This window comes from Ascoidea rubescens (assembly GCF_001661345.1).
Source record: "Ascoidea rubescens DSM 1968 unplaced genomic scaffold ASCRUscaffold_1, whole genome shotgun sequence".
Taxonomy (NCBI): domain Eukaryota; kingdom Fungi; phylum Ascomycota; class Saccharomycetes; order Ascoideales; family Ascoideaceae; genus Ascoidea; species Ascoidea rubescens.
In genome coordinates this window covers 2744073-2768502 of record NW_017962913.1, presented here as the reverse complement: position 1 = coordinate 2768502, position 24430 = coordinate 2744073, and the positions used below count along the sequence as shown (strand labels likewise).

Sequence of the window (24430 nt, the reverse complement as noted above, 5' to 3'; positions counted from 1 at the left end):
TTGCAATGAAAAGCAGTCGCGAATTTGAAACTAAGATGAAGAAGAAAGAAAAGATACCTATAGCAAAGAGCCCTGAGGTATATCACATGACTGATAGATGAGGGCTTGCATGCAACCATGAGCGCAAACAGTTTTGGTGCGTATTGTTTATACACGCATGAGTATGCATATGTAAGCGCATGTGTACATGCGCGAATCAGCATTTGAAAATGAGACCATAAGGGAAATACAAAATGAAAATAAGACTAAAATGGATGATTAAAATAATTATAGGGATATAATGGAGAGCAAGAGAATGGAAGTTAAAAACAAAGTGTAAAAATTGAGCCAGCAGTTTTTGGTTTTGAGATTGAAATCAAGATTATTTTTTAGACGGTTCGAGTTTGCAGATGAAGATGTAGAAGTGAGGAAAACAAGACTGCTTATTGATATGCTGCGAACAGACTTGATGGTGTATTTTGAAGAGGTGGAGACATCTGGGTCTATGATGATTCCCTGTTGAGAGTTTACGGTATCAGAGTAGGTGTTGAGTATTTTTGAGACGGAGTTTGAGATGGACAGATGATTAGGTAGTAATGTTGTCACCATTGCCAGATTGGCTTCGCTGAGAGTAGAAGTAGGTGAAGCAGATATGTCGTCGCCAGAGTTTTGAAAATTAAGAGATCTGGCCTGGTAGTGATGAGAATGAGAGTAAGATCGAGAATGGCAAGCAAGATAATCTGAGTCTGAGTCTAGAAGTAGATTGGAATTGGAATTGGAATTGGAATTGGAATTGGAATCAGGGGTATCTGTGCATGAAGATAAAAAGATGGTTGATCTTTTGAGTTGAATTGATTTTGATTTTGTTATTTTATTGTTGTTAGCGTCACAAGTACTGGTAGCACCTGGGCTAACTGTGCAGGAAGCTATTATTGTTTTTGTGGTTTTTGTGGAAGGTGGTAGGATCTGTAGAACTTCTAGACCAGAATCAGTTAGTTGTTGTAGGCCATCCTTCATTGAAAGCTTAAAGGATGAATAGTAATCAAGCTGTTCAATTCCCAGTCCTGAGCCCATTATAGTTGTAGAATTATGATAATATAAAACGGTAAATAATATCAAAGCTAAAGATATGAGATAAGTGTTGTTTGGCTGTTAAATAAGTGTCAAGTGACTTCCCCTTTAAATTAATCAGGAGGGGTATAATTTATTGTAATATATATTGATGGTTATATTGATGGTTATCTTGACAAATACGCTGATAAATATTTTTTACTCAGTTAGCGTAATAGCAAATGAAATAGACAGGAAGGAAGCTGGCAGGAGTATTGTTAATTCTTTGCACGAGTGGCAGGGATCACAAGCAGGACCAATATGGCGCGAAGGTGTAGCTGAGGATGATATTCAACTTCAAACATGAAAACTGACCAATGCCTCGAGCAGAGGCGTGCTGATAGGCTGAAATGCCATCAAACGACGAGCAAAAAGAGACAGTCAAAACGATATCAAACATCAAACAAAGAAGCGATCCAAAAGCGTACCAAAAGCGCACCGCCAGGCAAAGAGAAAAAACAAGATTTCTCGAAAAGAGCAGCGCAGAAGCCGCTCCACGCCGGTGCTGGTTGCTCAAAGCCGTCGTGCTCGTAAACACAGACCAACCTAAAGCACCCACCACACTGGGTTTGCCCTAAGCCCAGCCTCGCCAAGTCCAAGCAAGCTCCGCCAAGCACTCCTCTCGGTCAGAGCTTGTCTCAGACCAACATTTCGCTGTTCGCAGGCCCGCCCGCTTCCAGTGGAAACAGCCGGGCACGTGCTGCATCTAATTATATCTCGATGGTCCCACGCCCCTGGCTTGGTCCAGTGCTGCGGATATCATCCTTCATACATCCAACCTCTCCCGGGCCTTGTGGCTTTCAGGTCGTGTCTTTTCTTCCATCTTTATCTTGATCCTGATCTCTCATCATCGCCATCTTTATCTTGTATCGTTAATTTGCTCTTCCAGGCCTAATTGTGTTTGCAATTCTTTTTCTCTTTGCACTTCTGCTCTGATAGCAATTTGTCCTCACTGCTCTGCTGCTTCTGGTAAATGATATAGGCTGCTTTCTGTCAATGCCACCACAATGTCGTACCCAAACAACAATAATAACAATGAAATATTTGATTTGGACTTTCTCTCTTCAAATAATCAACGTAACCAAAATAATCAGAATCCTCAAGATGATAACAACAACTCAAATCTAATTTCTCCCTCTGTTAACATAAACTCTCCATACAACCATAACTTGCCCTCGTCCTCATCCAATTTCAATCAACAAAATCCTAATACCACCACCACCACCAATAGTAATAATAATAATAATAATAATAATAATAATAATAATAATAATAATAATAATAATGTTCCCAATAACAACAGCGAAATTTACTTATCCGATGACTCTTTCAATATCAATGACGACGACCCCTTCAAATTAATATCAAATTCAGTATCAAACACTAATACTGCCTCAAATTATAAAAATAATCCTTTCAATTCAAACTCTGACATAAATTTAATTCAATCAAATGACAAGTTTATAGAAAACGATATAGCATTAGACGACGATTCTTTTGTCATCTTAAATAACAATAGCAACTCTCATCAAAATAATAATAACAACAACAATAACAATAACAATAACAATAACCCAAGAAATAACAACAATTATAACCAAACTAACAGCATCAACCTTAATAGTCTTAGTAGCAGAAACATCAATTCCTCAAACTTGCAAAACTTCAATACCTTAAACACCTCCCAGACTAACCCATTTGATGACCCTCCACGTAGAAGATCAACAAACTCTACAACAAACAACCTAATCAACAATAACAGCGTCCTAAACAGCTCTTTGAATCCCTCAACAACTAATTTCCAATCTCAAAATAAATTCAACATAAAATCTCTATTCAACAAACACATCCTTCGTAAACAGTCCTCCGGTGCCGATCTAGGTCCAAGAGTAATTTACTTGAATAACAACAACTTGATCTCTCAAAATCATAAAAAATCTTCTTTAAACTACTTTAATGACAATCACATCTCCACCACAAAATACAATTTTGCAACTTTTTTCCCTAAATTCTTGTTTCAAGAATTCTCAAAATACGCAAACCTCTTCTTCCTTTTCACTTCCATCATACAACAAGTTCCCAATGTCTCTCCAACAAATAGATACACAACAATAGGCACTCTACTCATAGTTCTCCTAGTATCTGCAATAAAAGAAATAATGGAAGATATCAAGCGAAACAACTCCGACAAAGAACTAAATTTCTCAAAGGCTCTAGTATTGGACTCAAATACTGGCCTGTTCATCATTAAAAAATGGCAAAACATCTCGGTAGGTGATATAATAAGAGTCAACTCTGAAGACCCAATTCCAGCTGATATCGTCCTCTTATCTTCCTCGGAACCTGAGGGGCTTTGTTATATCGAAACATCAAACCTAGATGGTGAAACAAACTTGAAAATTAAACAAAGCAAATCAAACACTTCCTCTCTATGCAACCCCATGGATCTCAAAAACTTGTCTGGAAGAATCCTAAGTGAACAACCAAATTCCTCTCTTTACACTTACGAAGGTACTCTTATCTTAAATAACTACAACAACAACTCAATTAACGAAATCCCTCTAAACCCAGATCAATTACTACTAAGAGGTGCCACCTTAAGAAACACTCCCTGGATTCATGGTATAGTAATCTTCACAGGTCATGAAACTAAACTAATGCGAAATGCAACTGCCACTCCTATAAAGAGAACTGCAGTTGAAAAAATCATAAATCTACAAATCATCGCTCTTTTTTCAATCTTAATCGTCTTGTCTCTCATCTCCTCTTTGGGAAATATCATTAAACTATCAATAGACTCAAAACACCTAGATTATTTGTATCAGGCTCAAGAAAATAAAGCAAGGCTATTCTTTAAAGATATCTTAACATTTTGGATTCTTTTCTCAAATTTAGTTCCCATCTCTTTATTTGTTACAGTGGAAATCATTAAATATTATCAAGCCTATATGATTGGTTCCGATCTAGATATCTATTTCGAAGAAAGAGACCAGCCAACCATTTGTAGAACCTCTTCTCTAGTAGAAGAACTAGGCCAAGTTGAATACATCTTTTCTGATAAAACTGGTACTTTAACAAGAAACATAATGGAATTCAAATCTTGCTCAATTGGTGGTCATTGTTATATCGAAGAAATCCCCGAAGATAAAAGTGCTACAATTATCGATAATGGAATCGAAGTTGGTTTTAATACTTTTGGAAAACTAAGATCAACTTTATTCAATTTTGATGATGACCAATCAAAATATATCGATGAATTTCTACTTTTATTAGCCTCCTGTCATACTGTCATCCCAGAAATTAACAACGATGGCTCAATTAAATATCAAGCTGCTTCTCCCGATGAAGGTGCCTTGGTAGAAGGTGCTGCGTATTTGGGTTACAAATTTGTAACAAGAAAGCCGAAAACTATAACAATCGAAACCCCTCAAGGTGAAGAACTAGAATACGAATTGCTAAATATTTGCGAATTCAATTCAACTAGAAAGAGAATGTCTGCAATATTTAAGTGTCCTGATGGTATTATTAGGTTGTTTTGCAAAGGTGCTGATACTGTTATACTTGAAAGACTAAATCAAGATGATAACCCGTTTGTTGATTCAACCATGCGTCATTTAGAAGACTATGCAGCAGAAGGTTTAAGAACTTTATGTATTGCATCAAGGATTGTGCCTGAAAGAGAATATTTACAATGGGCCCAAATTTATGATAGTGCATCAACAACATTAAACAATAGATCGGAGGAATTGGATAAAGCAGCTGAATTAATTGAAAAGAATTTGTTTTTATTAGGCGCGACTGCAATTGAGGATAAATTACAAGATGGTGTGCCCGACACTATCCATACTCTACAAGATGCAGGCATTAAAATATGGGTTTTAACAGGTGATAGGCAGGAGACTGCTATCAACATTGGTATGTCATGTAAATTATTATCAGAAGACATGAATCTTTTGATAATAAATGAAGATAGTAAAGAATCAACAAGAAGAAATATTCAGTCAAAATTAAGTGCATTTAAAGAGCACCAAGTGACAAATGAGGAAATTGATTCATTGGCATTAGTAATTGATGGTAAGTCACTTGCGTACGCTTTAGAACCAGATTTAGACACTCAATTATTAGAGATTGCAACAATGTGCAAAGCAGTTATTTGCTGCAGAGTCTCACCATTACAAAAGGCATTGGTTGTTAAAATGGTTAAAAAGCATAAAAAGGCCATATTATTAGCGATTGGAGACGGTGCAAATGATGTTTCAATGATTCAAGCAGCACACATTGGAGTTGGTATTTCTGGTATGGAAGGAATGCAAGCAGCAAGATCTGCTGATTTCGCCATTGGACAATTCAAATATTTGAGAAAATTGTTATTGGTCCATGGATTATGGTCGTATCAAAGAATATCGCAAGCTATATTGTTTTCATTTTACAAGAACATTTGTCTTTATATGACACAATTTTGGTATGTTTTCTTAAACTGTTTCTCTGGGCAATCGATTGTTGAATCATGGACTTTAACGTTTTACAATGTTTTATTTACAGTTTTTCCACCATTTATATTGGGAGTGTTTGATCAGTTTATTGGAGCTAGATTGTTAGATAAGTATCCACAGTTGTACCAATTGGGGCAAAAATCCAAATTTTTCAATGTTAGAATATTTTGGGGATGGGTTATTAATGGGTTTTATCACTCTGGTATAATATTTGTGGGAAGTATATTTATTTATAGATATGGGAACAGTCTTGATGATGGAATGCAAGCGGATCATTGGGTTTGGGGTACAGCAGTTTTCACTACAGCGGTTTTGACGTCGTTAGGGAAAGCAGCATTAATCAGTAATTCGTGGACAAAGTTCACGTTATTGGGTATACCAGGGAGTTTTTTGCTTTGGGTAGTTTTCTTCCCAGCTTATGCTACTATAGCACCATTGATTAATGTTTCTAAAGAGTATCGGGGAGTGTTGAAATATACATATCCTACGATAAGTTTTTGGGCGTGTGTGTTTGTGTTGCCATTGATTTGTTTATTAAGAGATTTCATTTGGAAGTATTACAAGAGGATGTATTTGCCTGAATCGTATCACCATGTTCAAGAGATTCAAAAGTATGATATTCAAGATTACAGGCCCAGGATGGAGCAATTTCAAAAGGCGATTAGAAAAGTTCGACAGGTTCAAAGAATGAGGAAACAGCGTGGATTTGCATTCAGTCAAGCAGACGAAGGACAGGAGAGAATTGTTCGGATGTATGATACTACCAAGGCTAGAGGTAAATATGGAGAGTTAGTGGATGCTAGAATCGAGTAATAATTGAATAGAAAAATAGAAAAGTAGAAAAATGTTTATTAAATAAAAAAAAGAGTAAAGAAAATCGATTATATAAAACCAGCTAGTAATTGAATTTTAACAATCCCAAAAATAAGATAAATAAATAAATAAAATAGATAAATATAGTAATAAATACGTAAATAAGTGAGTAAATAAAAATGAGATAAAAATAAGGTTAGATAAGATCACAGATAATAGTAAGTAAAAAATATAGTAGTAATATAAATTAATATAAATTGATATGATAAATATAGATTGTAAATGTTGAAGATCAATTACAAGAAGAAAAGAAGTATAAAAAAAAAAAATATAAAAAGGAGAGTAGGCAAAAGTTTATAAGGGGAGGTAAAGTTGTGGAAGGAGATGTAGATATTTACCAAATATAGGTTTTTTCTCTGATGATTGATTTTTAACTTTTGATTTGAATGAGGATATGATTTTCAGATATTGATTTGAGGTAATTGATTAGTTGGAAAAGTGAACAGCAATTGGGACTATGATAACAATTAACAAGATGATAATACCAATGATGATGCAAATTCTCATTTTCATGTCTTTTTTCCACATGTGTTTTCTTACTCTGTTGGAAGAGTCCTTGAAAGAATTCGCAGTGATGGCTAGATTTTGAGACTGGTCGTTGATTGAGTCTATTCTCTCACCTCTCTCAGTGACTTTATTGATGTTTTCCCTCATGATATCGACGGTGCTGTCAATTTGTGCCTGGATCTTAGCAGTCTTTGAGTTTGAGTTTGAGTTGTTTGAATCATACTGGGAGTTGGAAGGAGGGTCAAAAGGATCGTAGGGAGTAGCAGAGGACATGGTGGGCAAATATAAGTGGGTGCAGAGGGGGAGCTGATGTTGATAGCAGTGGGTCGTTGGACGAGAAGAAGAAGATGAAGAAGAAGAAACAGCAGCAATGGAGACAGCACAGGCAGTGGTGCAAATCGCAGAAGAAGCGAGACGAGATCCTTATAAAGGCGAGGGCTGAGAACCAGGGCTGGGGAAGAGGGCTGTATCGGAATAAACACCCAAGCCCTACTGGTCACGCCGCCAGATAAGCGGGATTACGTAACACCGTTGACATGCGGTGTTACGTGATCCAACACACCCTCACACCCGGCGTCGCACAGCTGCCACGTGCACGACGCGCTCGGCAGCCAGCGCTGCGGGAGGATGCGCGCGTGCAAGCGCGCTCCTGGGCGAGACGCGTTGGCGGCACAGGCAGCTCCGGCTGCACGTGCTCCAGCACGAATACGCCCGAACGTCCACAGAGTGTGCATTTTTGCTGGTTTCAAGCTGCGAGAAAATTTGTTTTTCTTTTGCTCACTCCAGATCAGATCAATCTTTCAATCTGTCCCAATATCAACACTGGCTTCTTTTCACCTCTTTTATCTCTGTCCCTGCTCAAGATATTGTATATATCTCGTTATAATACGTCTTCTGTTTAATGGTTATCTCTAAATAATATTTTCTCTCACGTTTACTCTGCAACTTATCGCTACACTTACTCTCTAATCTCTAAGTGTCTTTAATTCTCTCTCACTCACTGTTAGATCGCATATACCTTTTTTCTTTTTTCCCTTTCCCATCATTCTCATTCCCTCTCTCTTCCCTCTCTCTCTCTCTTTCTTCCTTTGTTTGTTTTCTCTCACCTTAATTTCTCGAATATATAATCAGAATGGGTGTTTACGACGCTGGTACCCATTGTTGGTATCCTGATGCTCAGCATGGTTGGATTCCTGTTGAAATTGTATCTAACGAAAAATTGCCAAACAACAAATACCAAATCATACTAAAAAACGAATCAACCTCAAAGAACCTCCCTCCTATATTGGTCAACTCTCTAAATGATGAAGTTGAAAAAAATCTACCTTCCTTGAGAAACCCAAGAATCCTAGAAGCCTCTGAAGATCTCACCTCTCTATCCTACCTAAATGAACCTGCTGTCCTCCACGCAATCAAAGTAAGGTACGCAAACTTGAACATCTACACATACTCGGGTATGGTGTTGATCGCTACAAATCCCTTTGAAAAAATCGATCAATTATACTCTCCCGATGTTATACAAGCCTACGCTGGCAAAAGAAAGGGCGAGCTAGAACCTCATCTTTTTGCCATTGCTGAAGATGCCTACTGCTGTATGAAAGAAAGAATAGAAAACCAAACCATAGTGGTTTCTGGTGAATCTGGTGCAGGTAAAACTGTATCTGCCAAATACATCATGAGATACTTTGCTTCTGTTGAATCAAACAACAACATCACAAACAACAATTCAAATATCCAAATCAACACAATCAACAACAACAACCCCAACAACATTCCATCAATCAACAACAACAATCCTCAATCGAATAACTCTTCTACCGCTAACCCTAAACACGATGACATGTCTGAAACTGAAAAGAGAATCTTAGCTACAAACCCAATCATGGAAAGTTTCGGTAACGCCAAAACAACCAGAAATGATAACTCCTCAAGATTCGGTAAATACTTGGAAATCTTATTTGACAAAAATATCTCCATCATTGGTGCAAGAATTAAAACATACCTTCTAGAAAGATCCAGATTAGTCTTTCAACCTAAAACTGAAAGAAACTACCACATTTTCTACCAGATGTTATCGGGTTTAAAGGACAACGAAAAATCCCTATTCAGCCTATCCAACGATATCAACCATTATCACTACTTGAACCAAGGTGGTGACTTTAAAATCAACGGTGTCGATGATGCAGAAGAATTCAAAATCACTTCTGACGCCCTCAATTTAATTGGCATCAACTACAAATCACAATTCGAAATCTGGAAAATCTTAGCTGGTTTGCTCCACATTGGTAACATTGTAATAAACGCAACAAGGTCCGATGCTCATCTATCTTCAAATGATCTCAGCTTAATCAACGCCTGCAACTTGCTAGGTTTCGATCCCTCCTCTTTCTCAAAATGGATCATCAAAAAACAAATCATCACCAGAAACGAAAAAATTCAAACAAACCTATCTTACCCTCAAGCTGTCGTTGCAAGAGACTCGGTAGCTAAATATATCTATTCCGCTTTATTTGACTGGTTGGTCGAATATGTCAACAACGATTTATGTGCTCCAGAGATTGTTAATAGTGTCAATACCTTTATCGGTGTCTTGGATATCTACGGTTTTGAACATTTCAAGAAAAACTCCTTTGAGCAGTTTTGCATCAACTATGCCAACGAAAAGTTACAACAAGAATTCAATCAACATGTTTTCAAATTAGATCAAGAAGAATATATCAAAGAAAAAATTAACTGGTCCTTCATCGATTTCACTGACAACCAACCCTGTATCAGTTTAATCGAACAAAAATTGGGTATCCTATCTCTCTTGGATGAAGAATCAAGATTACCCTCCGGTACAGATGAATCCTGGATTCAAAAAATGTACCACACTCTAGATAAAATCCCAACCAATAAAGTCTTTAAAAAACCAAGATTCGGTGGTGCTAAATTCATTGTTGCTCATTATGCCTTGGATGTTGAATATGACGCTGAGGGTTTCCTTGAAAAAAATAGAGATACCGTTAATGATGGCCATTTAGAGACTATAAAAGCAACAACTAATCCAATGTTGAAAAAAGTTCTAGAAACTGTTGAAAGAAACAATGATAGATTGCAAAAGGCAAAGGAAAGAGAATTGGCTAAAAAGGCTGAAACTCAAAAATCAAAACGTTTTTCAATGGGCCCAATTGGTAAATTGGGTGGTAAAGCCAACATCAGAAAACCAACTTTAGGTTTAATGTTTAAAACTTCTCTAGTCGAATTAATGGCCACTATCAACTCAACAAATGTTCACTATATCCGTTGTATCAAACCAAATGAAGCTAAAAGGGCTTGGGAATTCGATAACGTAATGGTTTTGTCCCAACTAAGAGCCTGTGGTGTTTTGGAAACTATTAGAATCTCATGTGCCGGTTTTCCATCTAGAAGAACCTACGAAGAATTTGCTCATAGATATCATATCTTGGTTCATTCGTCTGAATGGATTAAAGTTATTTCAAATATTAACACAACCGAAGATGATGTCTGCAAATTATGCAAAACTATTCTAGACAAAACTGTTGATGACAAGTTGAAATATCAATTAGGTGAAACAAAAATCTTCTTTAAAGCGGGTATTCTTGCTAATTTAGAAAAACTAAGATCAAATAGATTGCATGAATCAGCTGTCTTAATTCAAAAGAATATTAAAGCGGTTTACTATCAACAACAATATAGAAAAATCAGAAACTCTATTATCAATGCTCAATCATTATTTAGAAGTTATTGTGCTCAAAAGAGGATTAGAATAGCTATTGAAATTAGAGCTGCAACAATGATCCAAACAATTTCAAGAGGTTATTTGGTTCGTAGCAAATTTAGAGTTACAAACAAAGCCATTGTTACTTTACAATCAGCTATTCGTGGTCACAGTTCAAGATTGCTTTATCATGAATTACGCAGAAATGCTGCTGCTTCTTTGATTCAAAAAAGCTGGAGATCTTATGCTGGTAGACGTGATTACATTGAAACCAAAAAGGCTACCGTTTATATTCAATCTTGTTTCAGACGTACTTTAGCTGTTAAAGAATTGAAAAAATTAAAAGAAGAAGCTAAATCTGTTAATCACTTGAAAGAAGTTAGTTATAGACTTGAAAATAAAGTCATTGAATTAACTCAATCTTTAACTGCAAAGGTTCAAGAAAACAAAAAACTTACCACAAAGATTTTAGCCTTGCAAGAAACTGTTAAAGAATCAAGCGGTGCTCATGAGAAATTGAAATCTAGAGAAAAGGAATTTGCTGAACAAATAAATACTCAATCTAATGAACATTTAGCACAAATTGCTGAACTTAATGACACTATTCAAATAATTCAAAAGGATTTTGAAGATGCTAAAGTGAAAATCAAAGAACTTATGAAAGAAAAGGAACAATTAAGAAATGACGTCACTAAGAATATTCAAGAATTAAAAGAAGCCAGAAACTCATTAAACAAATCTAACAACAATGAGGAAGATTTAAGAAAGACAATTTCAACTTTAAAGGCCGAACTTGCTGCCTTGGCTTCTCAGGCTGCATCTCAACGTAATGTGAATGGCAACGCAATTAATGGTAACGCGACTAATGGTAACGCAAAATTATTACAAAACCATTCTAACGCTCGCAGTAAAGTTCAAAGCATGGCACAACTACCTTCAGCATCAAGCAGATTATCTTGGAGTTCTGCTGCTGACAATAATTATAATCCAAGACCAGTATCTGCTCTTCCAGTCTCAACTAGAGATTATGAAGACACTGCCAGTGAAATTAATGATGAATTATGGAAATTATTACAAGATTCTAAATCAATTCATAAAGAAATCGTTGACGGTTTATTGAAGGGATTAAAAGTCCCACCATCAGGTGTTGCTACTGATTTAACAAGAAAGGAAGTTTTGTTCCCATCAAGAATAATTATTATTATTCTTAGTGATATGTGGAGATTAGGTTTAACAGGAGAATCTGAAGATTTCCTTGGTGAAGTTTTGAATGTTATCCAATTAATTGTCTCCAATTTGAAAGATGATGATGTTATCACTCATGGCGCTTTCTGGTTATCTAATACTCATGAATTATATTCATTTGTTGCATTTGCAGAAACAACTATAATGGTTAGTGATGATATTGCTAATGAAATGAGTGAAAATGAATATAATGAGTATTTGAAACTAGTTGCAGTTGTAAAAGAAGATTTTGAATCATTGTCTTATAATATTTATAATTTGTGGATGAAGAGAATGGAAAGAGAATTGGAGAAAAAGGCAATTTCAGCAGTTGTATTGTCACAATCATTGCCAGGATTTATGGCACCAGAGACTTCACCATTTTTGGCCAAAGTGTTTTCACCAGCTCCACATTACAAGATGGATGATATTTTAAGTTTTTTCAATTCAGTTTACTGGGCTATGAAATCATATTTTATTGAAGATGATGTTATGAATGAAGTTATTGGGGAATTACTAAGATTTGTTGATGCAATCTGTTTTAATGATTTAATAATGAGACACAACTTCTTATCATGGAAACGTGGTTTACAATTAAATTATAATGTTACAAGATTGGAAGAATGGTGCAAGAGTCATGATATTCCAGAAAGTGCTGGATATCTTACGCATTTGTTGCAAGCAGCCAAATTATTACAATTAAGAAAAAATACAACTGAAGATATTCAAATTATTTATGAAATTTGTTATGCTTTGAGTCCAAGTCAAATTCAAAAGTTAGTATCTCAGTATTACATTGCAGACTATGAAACACCAATTGCTCCAGAAGTCTTGCAAGTTGTTGTTGAAAAAGTAAAAGAATCATCATCAACAGCTAATGATTATTTTGAGGAAGTGAATAGAAATGGAGGACAATTTGATGACCCATTCAGAGCAGTTGGATTAAGACCATTCTCAAAGGTTGAGGCTTATGTTCCAGCATGGTTAAACGTTCCAGTTATAAAGAAAATTGTTGAGTTGGTTGCCAAAAACGCGATTGTTGCCGAATCCGAAGCATACACGGAAATAGGTTACGACGATGGCAGATTCGATGAAAAGAATTACTACATGGAATCCACTGAAGAATATGACAATAACTCCACTCTTGCATAAATATGATTAAATTGATTTCAAATCAGCTGCTTTTTTTTAATGTTTTTTTTGTTTTTTTAAGATTTTTTTTACTTGTTTTTATTAAATTGTCGTTTATGCTTTTATTTTGCGTCTCAACTTATGAAAGAAATAAAACTGGTTTTTGAAAATTGTTTGTTGAACGTTGTCCATTGCATTTGTTGTTGGATCTTTTGTACAACATAATAACTTTTTATAAAATTACATCTGGTCATCATTATATCACCTTTTTTTTAAGTTTTCTTTTTTTTCATATCTACCTATCTACTTTAGTTTTTTTTATCTGTTTACTCAAATATATTGTTGTGTATCGTCCTCGAATACACTCTGTTAGCTTTCCACTCTCGATTCTGTCCATTTTGACCAGTGTTTTGGTTTAATGCATGATACTGCACTATTACTTTCAAACGCGTAAATATGCATTCACATGCGTTTCAAATTTGAATGGGGAGAATCTTCTTCACCTTTTCCATCAGCATCTTCAGCATCTTCAGCAACACCAACACCTCCACCAACACCCTTTTTGTAGCTGCTTGAGTGCACAGGATCAGCGATAATGGGCAACCCCAATAGAATGTACAAGTACCAATACACAACATTGAGAGCTGCTCAGATGAACAACAGCTTTATCTCGAACCAGGAAACGAATAAAGACCAGAACATAAGACTTTGCGACAAATGCTTCCACAGAATAGAGGAAAACGATGAAAAATTCCATTGCAACAAGATTTGTTTAAAATGCCACTTGAAGATGTGTTCCTTGTGCCGCCATCCATTTCTCAAGGGTTCAAGGCGAAACGATCCACTTGAAGAATACACTTACTACTGTCCAATTTGTGTTAAAACTCATCCCTCAAGAAGAATGGTTGAATCTCATGTTGTATCGAGAAGTGAACATGAAAAGGAGTTGTATGATCAGTTTAAGGACAAATCTATAATTTCAAAAGTTCATAAAATGTGTTTACTAAGGAAATCTATTTCATTTCCTGGTGAAGGATCCTATAGAAGAAAACTCAAAATTAACTACGATTCTTTAATGTATGAACAAATCAATCCAAGTGTTGGCAAAATCTTGAATGAGATCTTAAGTGATTCAGATAATATAAATTCTTCAAATCAGAATATTCTGCAAGTTAATTTGATAGGAAATAACAATTCTACAAACATAATTGATAACGAGCTAATCACCAATGACATATCTAATCAGATCGGTTCGAATCAATCAAATCAGGTTTCTATGAATCGTGTTCATGATAATAATATTGATGCAACACTTTTAAACAATTCTACTCTAGATAAAGAAAATTCCAATTCCAACTCCAGCTCTAGCTCCAGTCCCAACTCCAACTCAAATTTGAATTCGATTTCAAATTTCAACCCTCCACTTATAAATAAAAATATTTCTTTTCCTATCGATATTCAATCGGTAGTATCGAATTTAGGAATTCAGAATCAAAGTCAAAATCAAAGACTACCGTTAAATAAAAAAGAAAATGATAACAATAATAGTCAGAATAATAATGATAATAAACATAAAGCCTCTCTAAATAATAATAATAATAATAATAATAATAATAATAATAAAAAGAAGAAGAATACCTATTTTGCGCCAAATTTGCCATTTACTTTTTCGTCACAAGATCAATATATTTATACTCAAACTAAGCTAATACTATCGATAAATAGTGAAAATGAAAGATTGAAAAAAGAAAATATTCTTCTATTAAAAGATATAAATTCAATTAAAAATTCGTTTAATATAAGTGATATAGAAGAAATTGATTCCAAAATTAATAAATTTAAAAAGATGAATGAAAATTATAGCGATTTAGTTACAAATTTAGAGATATCTAATAAAGAAATTATATCATTAAAAGAACAATTAAAGGTAATGAAACAAGAGAATAAGAATCTTAAAGACAAATTTAAAACCTACGAATCTTATGGTTTTAATTTAAATGAAAGCATCCTGACAAATTTTCAAGAAAATGAGGCGACAAATAAAATAAACGGGAATGGAAAGGAGATTACAAGTAATCAGTTGATAGTAATTAATCGGGATTTGAAAAATCAAAATTTAGAAGAAAATCAAGAACTGAGAATGGATCAGTTATCTGCGAAAGAAATTACGAGATATTTTGAAACGTTTAATAATAATAAAGATAAAAGTGGTGATGAGAATCACCAATTTTCCAATGAGATTAATGGTATTGAGAGTGATATGAAAGAATTGAAGAAAAAGGAAAATATAATGGCAAATCATAATGATGATGATGATATGATAGATCAACCAAATAAAAGGAGAAAATTTGATTAATAGAAATAAGGGTGGTCATCGTAAAAATGGCAATTGGGACATCTATTGTAGTTAATTTTATTTGAATTGTTTGATTTAGTAAAAATTTGACAAATATGACCACAATTTGGGTTATCGCAAAGTCTAGAGTAATATAATAGGAAATACTGTTGTGAATTACATTGATGGCAAATCCATCTATTAAAATTGATTGGATTGTCAGGGTTAAATAGTTCATCGTTATCATTTTCAGTGAAATAAGGAGGACGAACTGAATTCAAGTATCTATGAGGAGGAATATAGTATGGTCTTGGGGAAGATGAAACGATTTCTTGTTCTGAACTTAAGTATCTGTCATCATTATTATCGTCGTCGTGGTCGTGGTCGTCGTTATGATGATAGTTTGAATATGATTGAGAGGTATTATTTGCTTCAAGTCGAGACTGTTCATAGTCTCGTAGTAATGAGTTTCTTTCTAGGTAATCCAAGTACATTTGAACTACAGTTTTACTATTCATATTCATAATTAAGGAGAAGAAGGAGAAGAAAGAGAACAATAATAATATTAATAGTAATATTAATAGTAATAATAATAGTAATAATAATGAATATAATGAATATAATGATAATAATAATAATAATAATAATAATAATAATAATAATAGTAATAATGATGATGATGATGATAATTTATGATTTGATTAATTAAAAATATAAATAAATAAGATTTTATAAGAAACAAAGAGTTGTATTTATATTTATATTTATATTGTTTGATTTGATTTGATTTTGATTTCAATTAATTATTATTATATGAATGCATTTCATATGAATAAAGTTTTAATTGAAATAAAATAAGTGTTTAATATGAAATGGATAATAAGATAGAAATAGAAAGATATTGTAATTTTATTACAAAATGAATCAATTGATTTAGATTATATTGATTTGAAAAAACCCGAGAGAAAAAAAGAAAAAGAGGAAAGAGGAAACAAGGAAGGGGATTAAAGATGAAGAATAGTGAGTATTAACGATCATAATTGTACATAACAATGGATAAATATTAAAAAAAAAAAGAAAAAAAAAGAAAAAAAGGAAAAATTTTAAATGTTAATAGTATAGAAGTCAGAAGTTGAGTTTTATTTGTCTTTTTTATAACCTATTTTCCAACTAAACAAAAAAGTAAATAAAAACGTGTAAAAAACGCTACTAAAAGATAAAAAATGGTAAAATAAATGTGTTGATAATTAATTGCAAAGTAGTCACAAAGAAAGAGTTAAAAGAGATTCCAATCGTCCAATGCGATGTCTAGAAATAGACTTGTTTTAGACCAATCAAACACCATGAGTTGGGTGATAACGCCAGATTTGAAGCAAATGAGTAATTGTTTCATTTGTTCAATCTGTTTGATCAATTCCATTTAATTTGTTTAGTTTAATTTGTTGATTGTGTTTTATCTGAGTAATGGAGATAAAACAACAAAAGACATTGTAAACAGGAAATCCTTATTGGAAAGGTGAGGACTAGACAGTAGCGTTATTTATGCGTATACACGCATGTTTGCGCATGTGTTGTTTATAGCTTGTTTTTACTCTTTTTGCTTTGGGTTTTGGTGCTGGAGATGGAATTGGAGATGGAACTAGAGATGGAACTGGTGAAGGGTCTTGAGTTGTTGGTGAGAGTGTGATGGAGCTGCCAGTTAGTAGGGAGTGCTAGCTGGCTGTCCAATCGAAAGGGCGACGTTGTGAAGAAACCACAGGCTGATTGGCGGGTTGGGCGAAAGACCAACGAATTAGCGAAGAATGGAGTGGGACAGGGTGGGCCTAAGAGAACGAACAGCGAGCATCATTCAGGGAGCACCAAACAACGAGCACCAGGAAGGGAAGCCACAGAGAACAGGGCAGAAGAGAAGCATTGGAAATAGCTTGAGATGAGTCCAAGTGGAACTGAGAAAAGGGCAAAAGAAAGCAAAAAGAGCAAAGTAGGAAGGCGATAAGACGCTTTTCTCGCGTGAGCTGCGGCGCGGCATTGCCCGGCCCTGGAACGCCAGCCGTTTTGGCTGTGGAGGACGTGGAGGGTAATGCTGTGGCGTGGGATGTGAGAAAAGCAGTGGGAAAGAGCAGGGAGGTGAGGTGAGGGAGGTGAGGAGGAAGAAAGATCAAAAAAGAGCAAAAGAGCGAGCTGAAAAGAGCAAGAGCTGTGGCACTGCCTTGCGCGAAGAAGGGGGCGCCGAGGGCCCCACCACGCTCTAGAAACGGCGCTGGGCTCCCTCTGCGCGAACGCAGCTTGTTTGTGGGTGTTTTCTGAGGCTGTTTTCTTTGGCTGGATCTGATTTGGTTTTGTTTGATGTGATTGGTTTTGTTGGATTAAATTTGATTGAATTTGATTGAGCTCGAATTAACTCTCTGTCTTTGATTGTCTTTGCCTCATAGCTGCTACGTTGTTTCTGCTGTGAAGTGCTCTTATCGTCTGAACTGCGTCTTTGAAGTGTGCTGCAATCTCATCTTGCTTGTGAGATACTGTTATCTTTTGTTTTTGTTTCGTTTTGTTTAACTTATTTTTTAACTAGTTTCGAAACAGATAGGTATTGTTGAGAGTGGTTTCTTTCTATTAATTTCATTTCCTTTACAAATTAAGAAAATTTTTTACTTTCATTAAGTCTAAACTTAAGAATCTTTACGCTTTGTATTTTGCAAATTGAAAATAAAAGAAATAAGCAAAGAAAAAAAAAAAGCAGAAAAAAAATAAAAAAAATAAGAAAATTTTTTTCTTTTTATTGTATATTATTTGTTTAACAAATTTAACCTGGATTGAATTTAAAGAAAAACAAACTAAAAAATAATAATAACAATAATAGTCACCAAAAAAAAAGACAAATTTAACATAAAATTAAAAAAAAAAATGAAATCAAGTAAATTTCTATTTTGCTAACCAATAGTTTTTAAATCTTGTTTTAGAAAATAAAATAAAAAAAAACCAACCCTTTTCGATATCTTTCAATCTATTACTTTGCTTTAATTTTTACTTTAATTTACTTTACTTTATTCTGCCTTACTTTATCGATATAATCAGTTTGAAATGGGTAATACCTCTTCAAAGCAATCTGATTTGATTCCCAATCCAAATAATTTTATTCGAGCTGATACTTCCACCTCTGTTAAATCCTCCAGATCAATTCTTTCTCTGAAATCGACAAAATCAACTAAATCAAACAAATCAGCAAAATCATCTAAATCAGCAAAATCAGCAAAATCAATAAAATCAATACCCAACTCCATCCCAAAATCAGTCAAATCGACAAAATCTGCTTCTTCCTTTTATTCCTTCGATAACCATTCCATCTCTTCATTCTCAAATAATATCCCAAATAAAAACCCAAATAACCATCTAATCAATGACACACTTAACCTCTCAAATAACAATCTCAACATAATAGACCCCAACGCTAATGATTTCAATACCAGTACCATTAATAATAATAATAATAATAACAACAACAACAACAACACCAATTACACCAATCATAGCAATAACACCAATCACAACCACCACAACTATACTCATAACTACAACCACAACATCAACAATAACGTTATAAATATAAATAACGATATCCTCCCTCCATCAATGGTCCAACTAGAACCAAATAAACCAATTTTGACTAATAACGATTCCTCCACTTTTCTCACCAACAACTTACCAACAAATAAAATCAATCCCATACTATCAACAAATAACATTTCTACTATCTCTAATATTTCAAATAATTCAACCACCAGCTCAAATAATACAAACAGCATTATCGATACTTCCAACGATACTCAAATCGTAAATTCACTATCTCATTCCCTTTCAAACACTCACTTGAATCCAAATGTAGACTCATCTTTAAAATCAAAATTAAAATCAAAATCAAGATCAAAACCAAGATCATACTCCACTTCTTCTAAATCTTCTAAATCTTCTAAATCTTCAAAATTAAAACCGAGATCAAGATCAAGATCAAAATCAAGATCAAACTCAATTACCACAAACTCAAACATCCAAAATAAAGACTCAATAGACGATTACTTAGTCTCCTCTTTTAATAGTAGATCAAATTATAAAGAAGAACCCATTGTTTCTAAAAATAACGACGATCTCAATATTAAAATTAATACAAATAATCAAACCAATAATAACATTAATACCATAAATCCAAATAATGAGCAAAATACTAATGATAATAATTTACCCGATAAACTTGATAACGACAACGATAGCAATAACGACAACAATTTCGATATCAATAATAACAATAATAACAATAATAACAATAACGAAAACAATAACAATACCGTCAACAATATCTCCAACAACGCCAACAAAGCCACTATCAACAATAGCAATGAATCTTCAAGAGCTATACTACTATCAAGACCATCATTCTCCTCAATATCAACCCCTTCAAGTAGTCAAATAATCACACACATATCTGGTAAAAGCAAAAAATCAAGTAATTCAATCAAAACTTTGAATGTGGAAGATTTAATACAAAGACTCCTAGATGCTGGCTACTCAGCTAAAAAAAATAAAAGCATATGCTTAAAAAATTTTGAAATCCAAATAATTTGTTCAACTGTTCGTGAAATTTTTTTAAATCAACCAACTTTGTTAGAATTAAGCTCTCCAGTTAAAATAGTAGGTGACGTTCATGGTCAATATGGCGATTTAATTCGAATTTTCACTAAATGTGGGTTTCCTCCAGCTTCAAACTATTTATTTTTGGGTGATTACGTCGATAGAGGGAAACAAAGTTTGGAAACTATTTTACTATTATTATGCTACAAGATCAAATATCCAGAAAACTTTTTTTTATTAAGGGGCAATCATGAATGCGCAAATGTTACAAGAGTTTACGGTTTTTTTGATGAATGTAAAAGAAGATGCAATATCAAAACATGGAAAATCTTTATTGATACTTTCAACACATTACCGATTGCAGCAATTGTTGCTAATAAGATTTTTTGTGTTCATGGCGGATTATCACCATCGTTAAATTCATTAAATGAGATTCGAAATATTTCAAGACCAACAGATGTGCCGGATTTTGGATTGTTAAGTGATTTGCTATGGTCAGATCCATCAGATACAAACACCAATGATTGGGAAGACAATGAACGAGGAGTCTCGTACTGTTTTTCAAAGATTGCAATAAATAAATTTTTGGGTAAATTCAATTTTGATTTAGTATGTCGAGCTCATATGGTTGTTGAAGATGGATATGAATTTTTTAATGACAGGACATTGGTAACAGTTTTCAGTGCACCGAATTATTGTGGGGAGTTTGATAATTGGGGAGCAGTAATGAGTGTGAATGAAGAATTGTTGTGTAGTTTTGAACTATTAGATCCATTAGATTCAGGGGCATTGAAACAAATGTTAAAGACAGGAAAAAAGGAGAGAAAAGAGGCCGAAGTGAATTATAATTACAATTACAATTATAATAATTATATGAACAGCAATAATTATATTAATAACAATAACAGTTTAAATCATCTTAGTTCAAATACTGAAAATAGTTTAAATGGCGAAATTAATTTCAATAGACAGAATTTTGGTGATAATGATAATTCAAATAACATTAATTTAAATAACATCAATCCAACTAATATAAACTCAAATAACAACAACAACAACAACAATAATAATAATAATAATAATAATAATAACAATACGTTGAATGGAAGTTCGCTTTCAATTGAAGCAGGTTTAAAGTATAATGAAAAAAATGATAGAGAAGAGATCAGCAGTTCGATTACATTGGTGGAAGGGTCAAAATGATGAAACGTTTTAGGATAATTTAAAATGATTTTAAGTTGATTGAAATGCTTTGGGATTATTGCTGGGAAAACGATAGAGGATTATGAAATTGGGATAAAAAAAGTTTACCAATTATTTGCTAAAAGAAAAACCAAAAAAACCAAAAAAAAGGGAAAAACACTCCAAAAAAGAAAAAAAAACAAAAAACAAAAAAAAACAAAAAAGAAAACAAACCAGAAGAATATATAACCATCAAAAAGAAATTCGGGACATTTTTTTTATTTTTCAACCCATTACTTTTTACTCGTCACCTTATTTTCTGTTGTCAAATGAAGATCACTTTTTTTTCTTTTTAATCTGTTTTTTGTGTAAATATCTAAGTTCATTAAAGTTCCTCTCCCTCTAATCCGTTTGCAGTTTCTGATCTTTCTGTGATCCTGCTTTGAAGCAATCTCTGTTTCTGCTTCTGCACCAGCCATCCTACATACACCATACACCACCCATATTACATATTCTGACACCACAAACACCAAATTCTTCAAAAACACCAACTTCAAAGCTTCCTCAAGGCTTCTTCAAGGCTCCAGCGACTCCTCAAAGCCTTGGAAAAAGCCCTGCCGCAGCCCTAAGTTACCACACTTCTGGTCACGGACGGCGCCGCGCTCAGACGCAGATCTGCATCGGTGACGCAAGCCCACTCCAAGCCAGCGCGGCGGGCCTGCTGACGCGGTGCAAACAGCCAAGCAGTCACACTTGCTAAGACCGCCGTCTGCAGCTGTGTGCGTACTATGCGAGCTGTGGTGGCGAAACACGCTTGAACTGCCCTTTCGGGACGGCATATTGGACTCAAACAGGCCGGAACTGAGCGGCGGTCGAGTCAGATCGGGCAGGAGGCCCCGAAGAGGCAGGAGAACGAAACTGGGCCTAGACTGTTTCAGAAGCAGAAACCAAAATGGGCTTAACCTCCATTTTCTGCTTTTATGGCTTTTTATAAAAGAAATACAATTTTTCATTTTTTTCATTTCCCATCATCTCTTTTTTTTTTCTTTCTATCTTTCAATATTTTGCAAATCTGCTTCTATATCTGTCTTATTCATTCTTTTGTTTTCTGAGTTAGCAATATACTTGTGTCCTCTGAAGATTATATCAAATATTCATTCCTTTATATTTGTTCCAGCTTTATCTCTTCCCACAAGTACTTATATATCATCCACTCATTTATTTTGTATTGATTGCGCCGATTATTCAAAAATATCTACTCTTAAATTAAATATTTATCATTTTATTTACTTCAGAAACACATCTGAAACTGAAGTTAGATACCTCTTCCATATAATCATTTCATTCCTTTTGATCATATAAATAGTTCTGATTATATCCATAAAGCTCAGTTGTCTTTGTTCCAATAATCTTTCCAATTTCGCTGAAAACAATATTATTACCTATAAAGAAATATAGAAATCTAAAATTAGAATATAACTAAATTACATTAAACTAAATTAAACTAGAAAAATACCAATTCATTTCAACGATAAAAATGATTTTCAAAAATAGTTTTGTTATCGCTTCCTTAGCTCTATTGAATTCTTTGAAAGCTTCAGCTGCATGCTCTCAAGTTAGTGGAAATTACTACTGTGATGAAGCCTCTGCCATTCTTTATTCAGGTGTTGGTTATTCTGGTACCTACAAGGATGTTACAAATATGGACGAATCTTCCTGTGAATGTTCTCAATCCAGTGTTTCATTTTCCAGTGACTTGTCTCCATTAAATGAAGAATTAAGTGTTCACTTCAGAGGCCCACTCAAATTGTCTCAATTCGCTGTCTACTATCCTGCCTCATCTTACAAAAAAGTTAAAAGAGATGCCGACCCAGTTCCAAAGGCTCACCACAGACACCATGTCCACAAGAGAGCTGCATCTCCAAGAACAACAACTGTCTTCTTTGCTGAAACTATTTATGTCGACACCAATGGTAACACTGTTACTGTAACTGATGTTGATAGCTCAGCCCCAACTGAAGTTGTTCAAAGTCTTGATGAATCTGACTATGTTTCCTCTACTGAAACTTGGACCTCCACTTTCTATACCACCTTGGATGAAGAAGGTTATTCTTCTTTTACCTCTTCATTATCCTCTGCTTCCGTTTCCGCTTCTGCTTCTTCAGCTTCGGCTTCAGCTTCCGTTTCTGCATTATCCTCATCTTTAGCAGGATCCTCAAAATCCACTGTTGGAGGATCTTGGTCTAGATCTTCTTATTATACTCCAGGTTCTGCTCAAAATCTTGTTTTCTTAAACAACTTAGGTGGTGTTACGGATTCGGGTACCTGGTCTTCTTGTTTTGGTAACTCCTTATCCTTCTGTGCTGCTAATGGTCAAGATGCCTCATCCTCATCTCAAGTTTTAAAGGAAGTCACTATTGGCTCTGATGTTGAATACATCATCTACTCTGGTTCAAAATGTGGCAGCTCTTCTGCTTCTGGTGATTGTGGTTACTACAGATCTGGTATTCCTGCTTACCACGGCTTTGGTGGCTCCAACAAAATTTTTGCTTTTGAATTTACAATGCCAACTGATTCTGGTTCAGCTTCTGACAGTAATTATGATATGCCTGCTATTTGGTTATTAAACGCTAAAATCCCAAGAACTTTACAATATGGTTCGTCTTCGTGTTCTTGTTGGTCAACTGGTTGTGGTGAATTGGATTTGTTTGAAATCCTCTCTTCTGGTTCTGATAAATTAATCTCTCATCTTCACACTGGTCAAGGCAGTGATGGTACTTCTTCCGGTGGTGGTGGTTCTTCTGATTTCTTCAAAAGACCAACCTCCTCTTCAATGAAAGCTGTGGCGGTTTTAAGTGGCTCTTCTATCTCTATTGTTAAAGTTGATGATTTCGATTTCTCTTCTAGTTTAGATGAATCAACTGTTAACGGTTGGTTGTCAGAATCGTCTTCCAGTGCTGTTTTAGTTTAATCTGAGTTCTCTTCGAATTGTTTTTGTTAAAAGAATAAAAGTTTTCTTTTTTTTCTTTTTATAATTTGCTATTCTCTTGAAATAATTTTACACTCAATTATTAAAACTAGTTTATCTTACTCTACGTTTTACTATTACTATTACTACAATTCTTTTTTTTAATTTTTTAATTTTTTTTAAATTAATTTAATTCCAAATTAATTCTTTTTTTGATTAGTTTTTTTTGTCTTGTCTTGTTACTATAAATTATTTGTGTACTTTTCGATATTTTTTATAAATAATGT

At 34.3% G+C, this 24430-nt stretch overlaps 8 protein-coding genes across 8 annotated transcripts; 5 read left to right on the top strand and 3 right to left on the bottom strand.

Moving 5' to 3' along the window:
* Positions 1-4: 4 nt before the first annotated feature.
* On the bottom strand, positions 5-1084 carry ASCRUDRAFT_73979 (uncharacterized protein). The gene has a single exon (XM_020192502.1). The coding sequence runs from the start codon at positions 1051-1053 to the stop codon at positions 268-270; it is 786 nt and encodes a 261-aa protein (XP_020050643.1). The 5' UTR covers positions 1054-1084; the 3' UTR covers positions 5-267.
* Positions 1085-2071: 987 nt separating this feature from the next.
* Positions 2072-6600, top strand: DRS2 (aminophospholipid-translocating P4-type ATPase DRS2). Its single transcript, XM_020192501.1, has one exon. It carries the CDS (start codon positions 2097-2099, stop codon positions 6393-6395), a length of 4299 nt encoding a protein of 1432 aa, XP_020050642.1. The 5' UTR covers positions 2072-2096; the 3' UTR covers positions 6396-6600.
* Positions 6601-6858: 258 nt separating this feature from the next.
* ASCRUDRAFT_73976 (synaptobrevin family protein) lies at positions 6859-7408 on the bottom strand. Its single transcript, XM_020192500.1, has one exon. It carries the CDS (start codon positions 7233-7235, stop codon positions 6882-6884), a length of 354 nt encoding a protein of 117 aa, XP_020050641.1. The 5' UTR covers positions 7236-7408; the 3' UTR covers positions 6859-6881.
* Positions 7409-8094: 686 nt separating this feature from the next.
* ASCRUDRAFT_30226 (myosin family protein) lies at positions 8095-13059 on the top strand (the record flags this gene model as incomplete). The annotated part of the gene is made up of 3 exons (XM_020190171.1): positions 8095-10114; positions 10154-11551; positions 11624-13059. 3 exons carry the CDS (start codon positions 8095-8097, stop codon positions 13057-13059), a joined length of 4854 nt encoding a protein of 1617 aa, XP_020050640.1.
* A 451-nt stretch (positions 13060-13510) lies between these two features.
* On the top strand, positions 13511-15536 carry ASCRUDRAFT_104500 (uncharacterized protein). Its single transcript, XM_020188594.1, has one exon. The coding sequence runs from the start codon at positions 13634-13636 to the stop codon at positions 15392-15394; it is 1761 nt and encodes a 586-aa protein (XP_020050639.1). The 5' UTR covers positions 13511-13633; the 3' UTR covers positions 15395-15536.
* A 4346-nt stretch (positions 15537-19882) lies between these two features.
* On the top strand, positions 19883-20833 carry ASCRUDRAFT_26898 (Metallo-dependent phosphatase; the record flags this gene model as incomplete). Its single annotated transcript, XM_020189977.1, has 1 exon — positions 19883-20833. A coding segment is annotated over one exon (951 nt), but the record flags the coding sequence as incomplete, so codon positions are not given.
* A 535-nt stretch (positions 20834-21368) lies between these two features.
* On the bottom strand, positions 21369-21668 carry ASCRUDRAFT_73972 (uncharacterized protein). Its single transcript, XM_020192499.1, has one exon. The coding sequence runs from the start codon at positions 21652-21654 to the stop codon at positions 21469-21471; it is 186 nt and encodes a 61-aa protein (XP_020050637.1). The 5' UTR covers positions 21655-21668; the 3' UTR covers positions 21369-21468.
* Positions 21669-22712: 1044 nt separating this feature from the next.
* Positions 22713-24146, top strand: TOS1 (Tos1p; the record flags this gene model as incomplete). Its single annotated transcript, XM_020190166.1, has 2 exons — positions 22713-23148; positions 23281-24146. 2 exons carry the CDS (start codon positions 22713-22715, stop codon positions 24144-24146), a joined length of 1302 nt encoding a protein of 433 aa, XP_020050636.1.
* Positions 24147-24430: the final 284 nt, after the last annotated feature.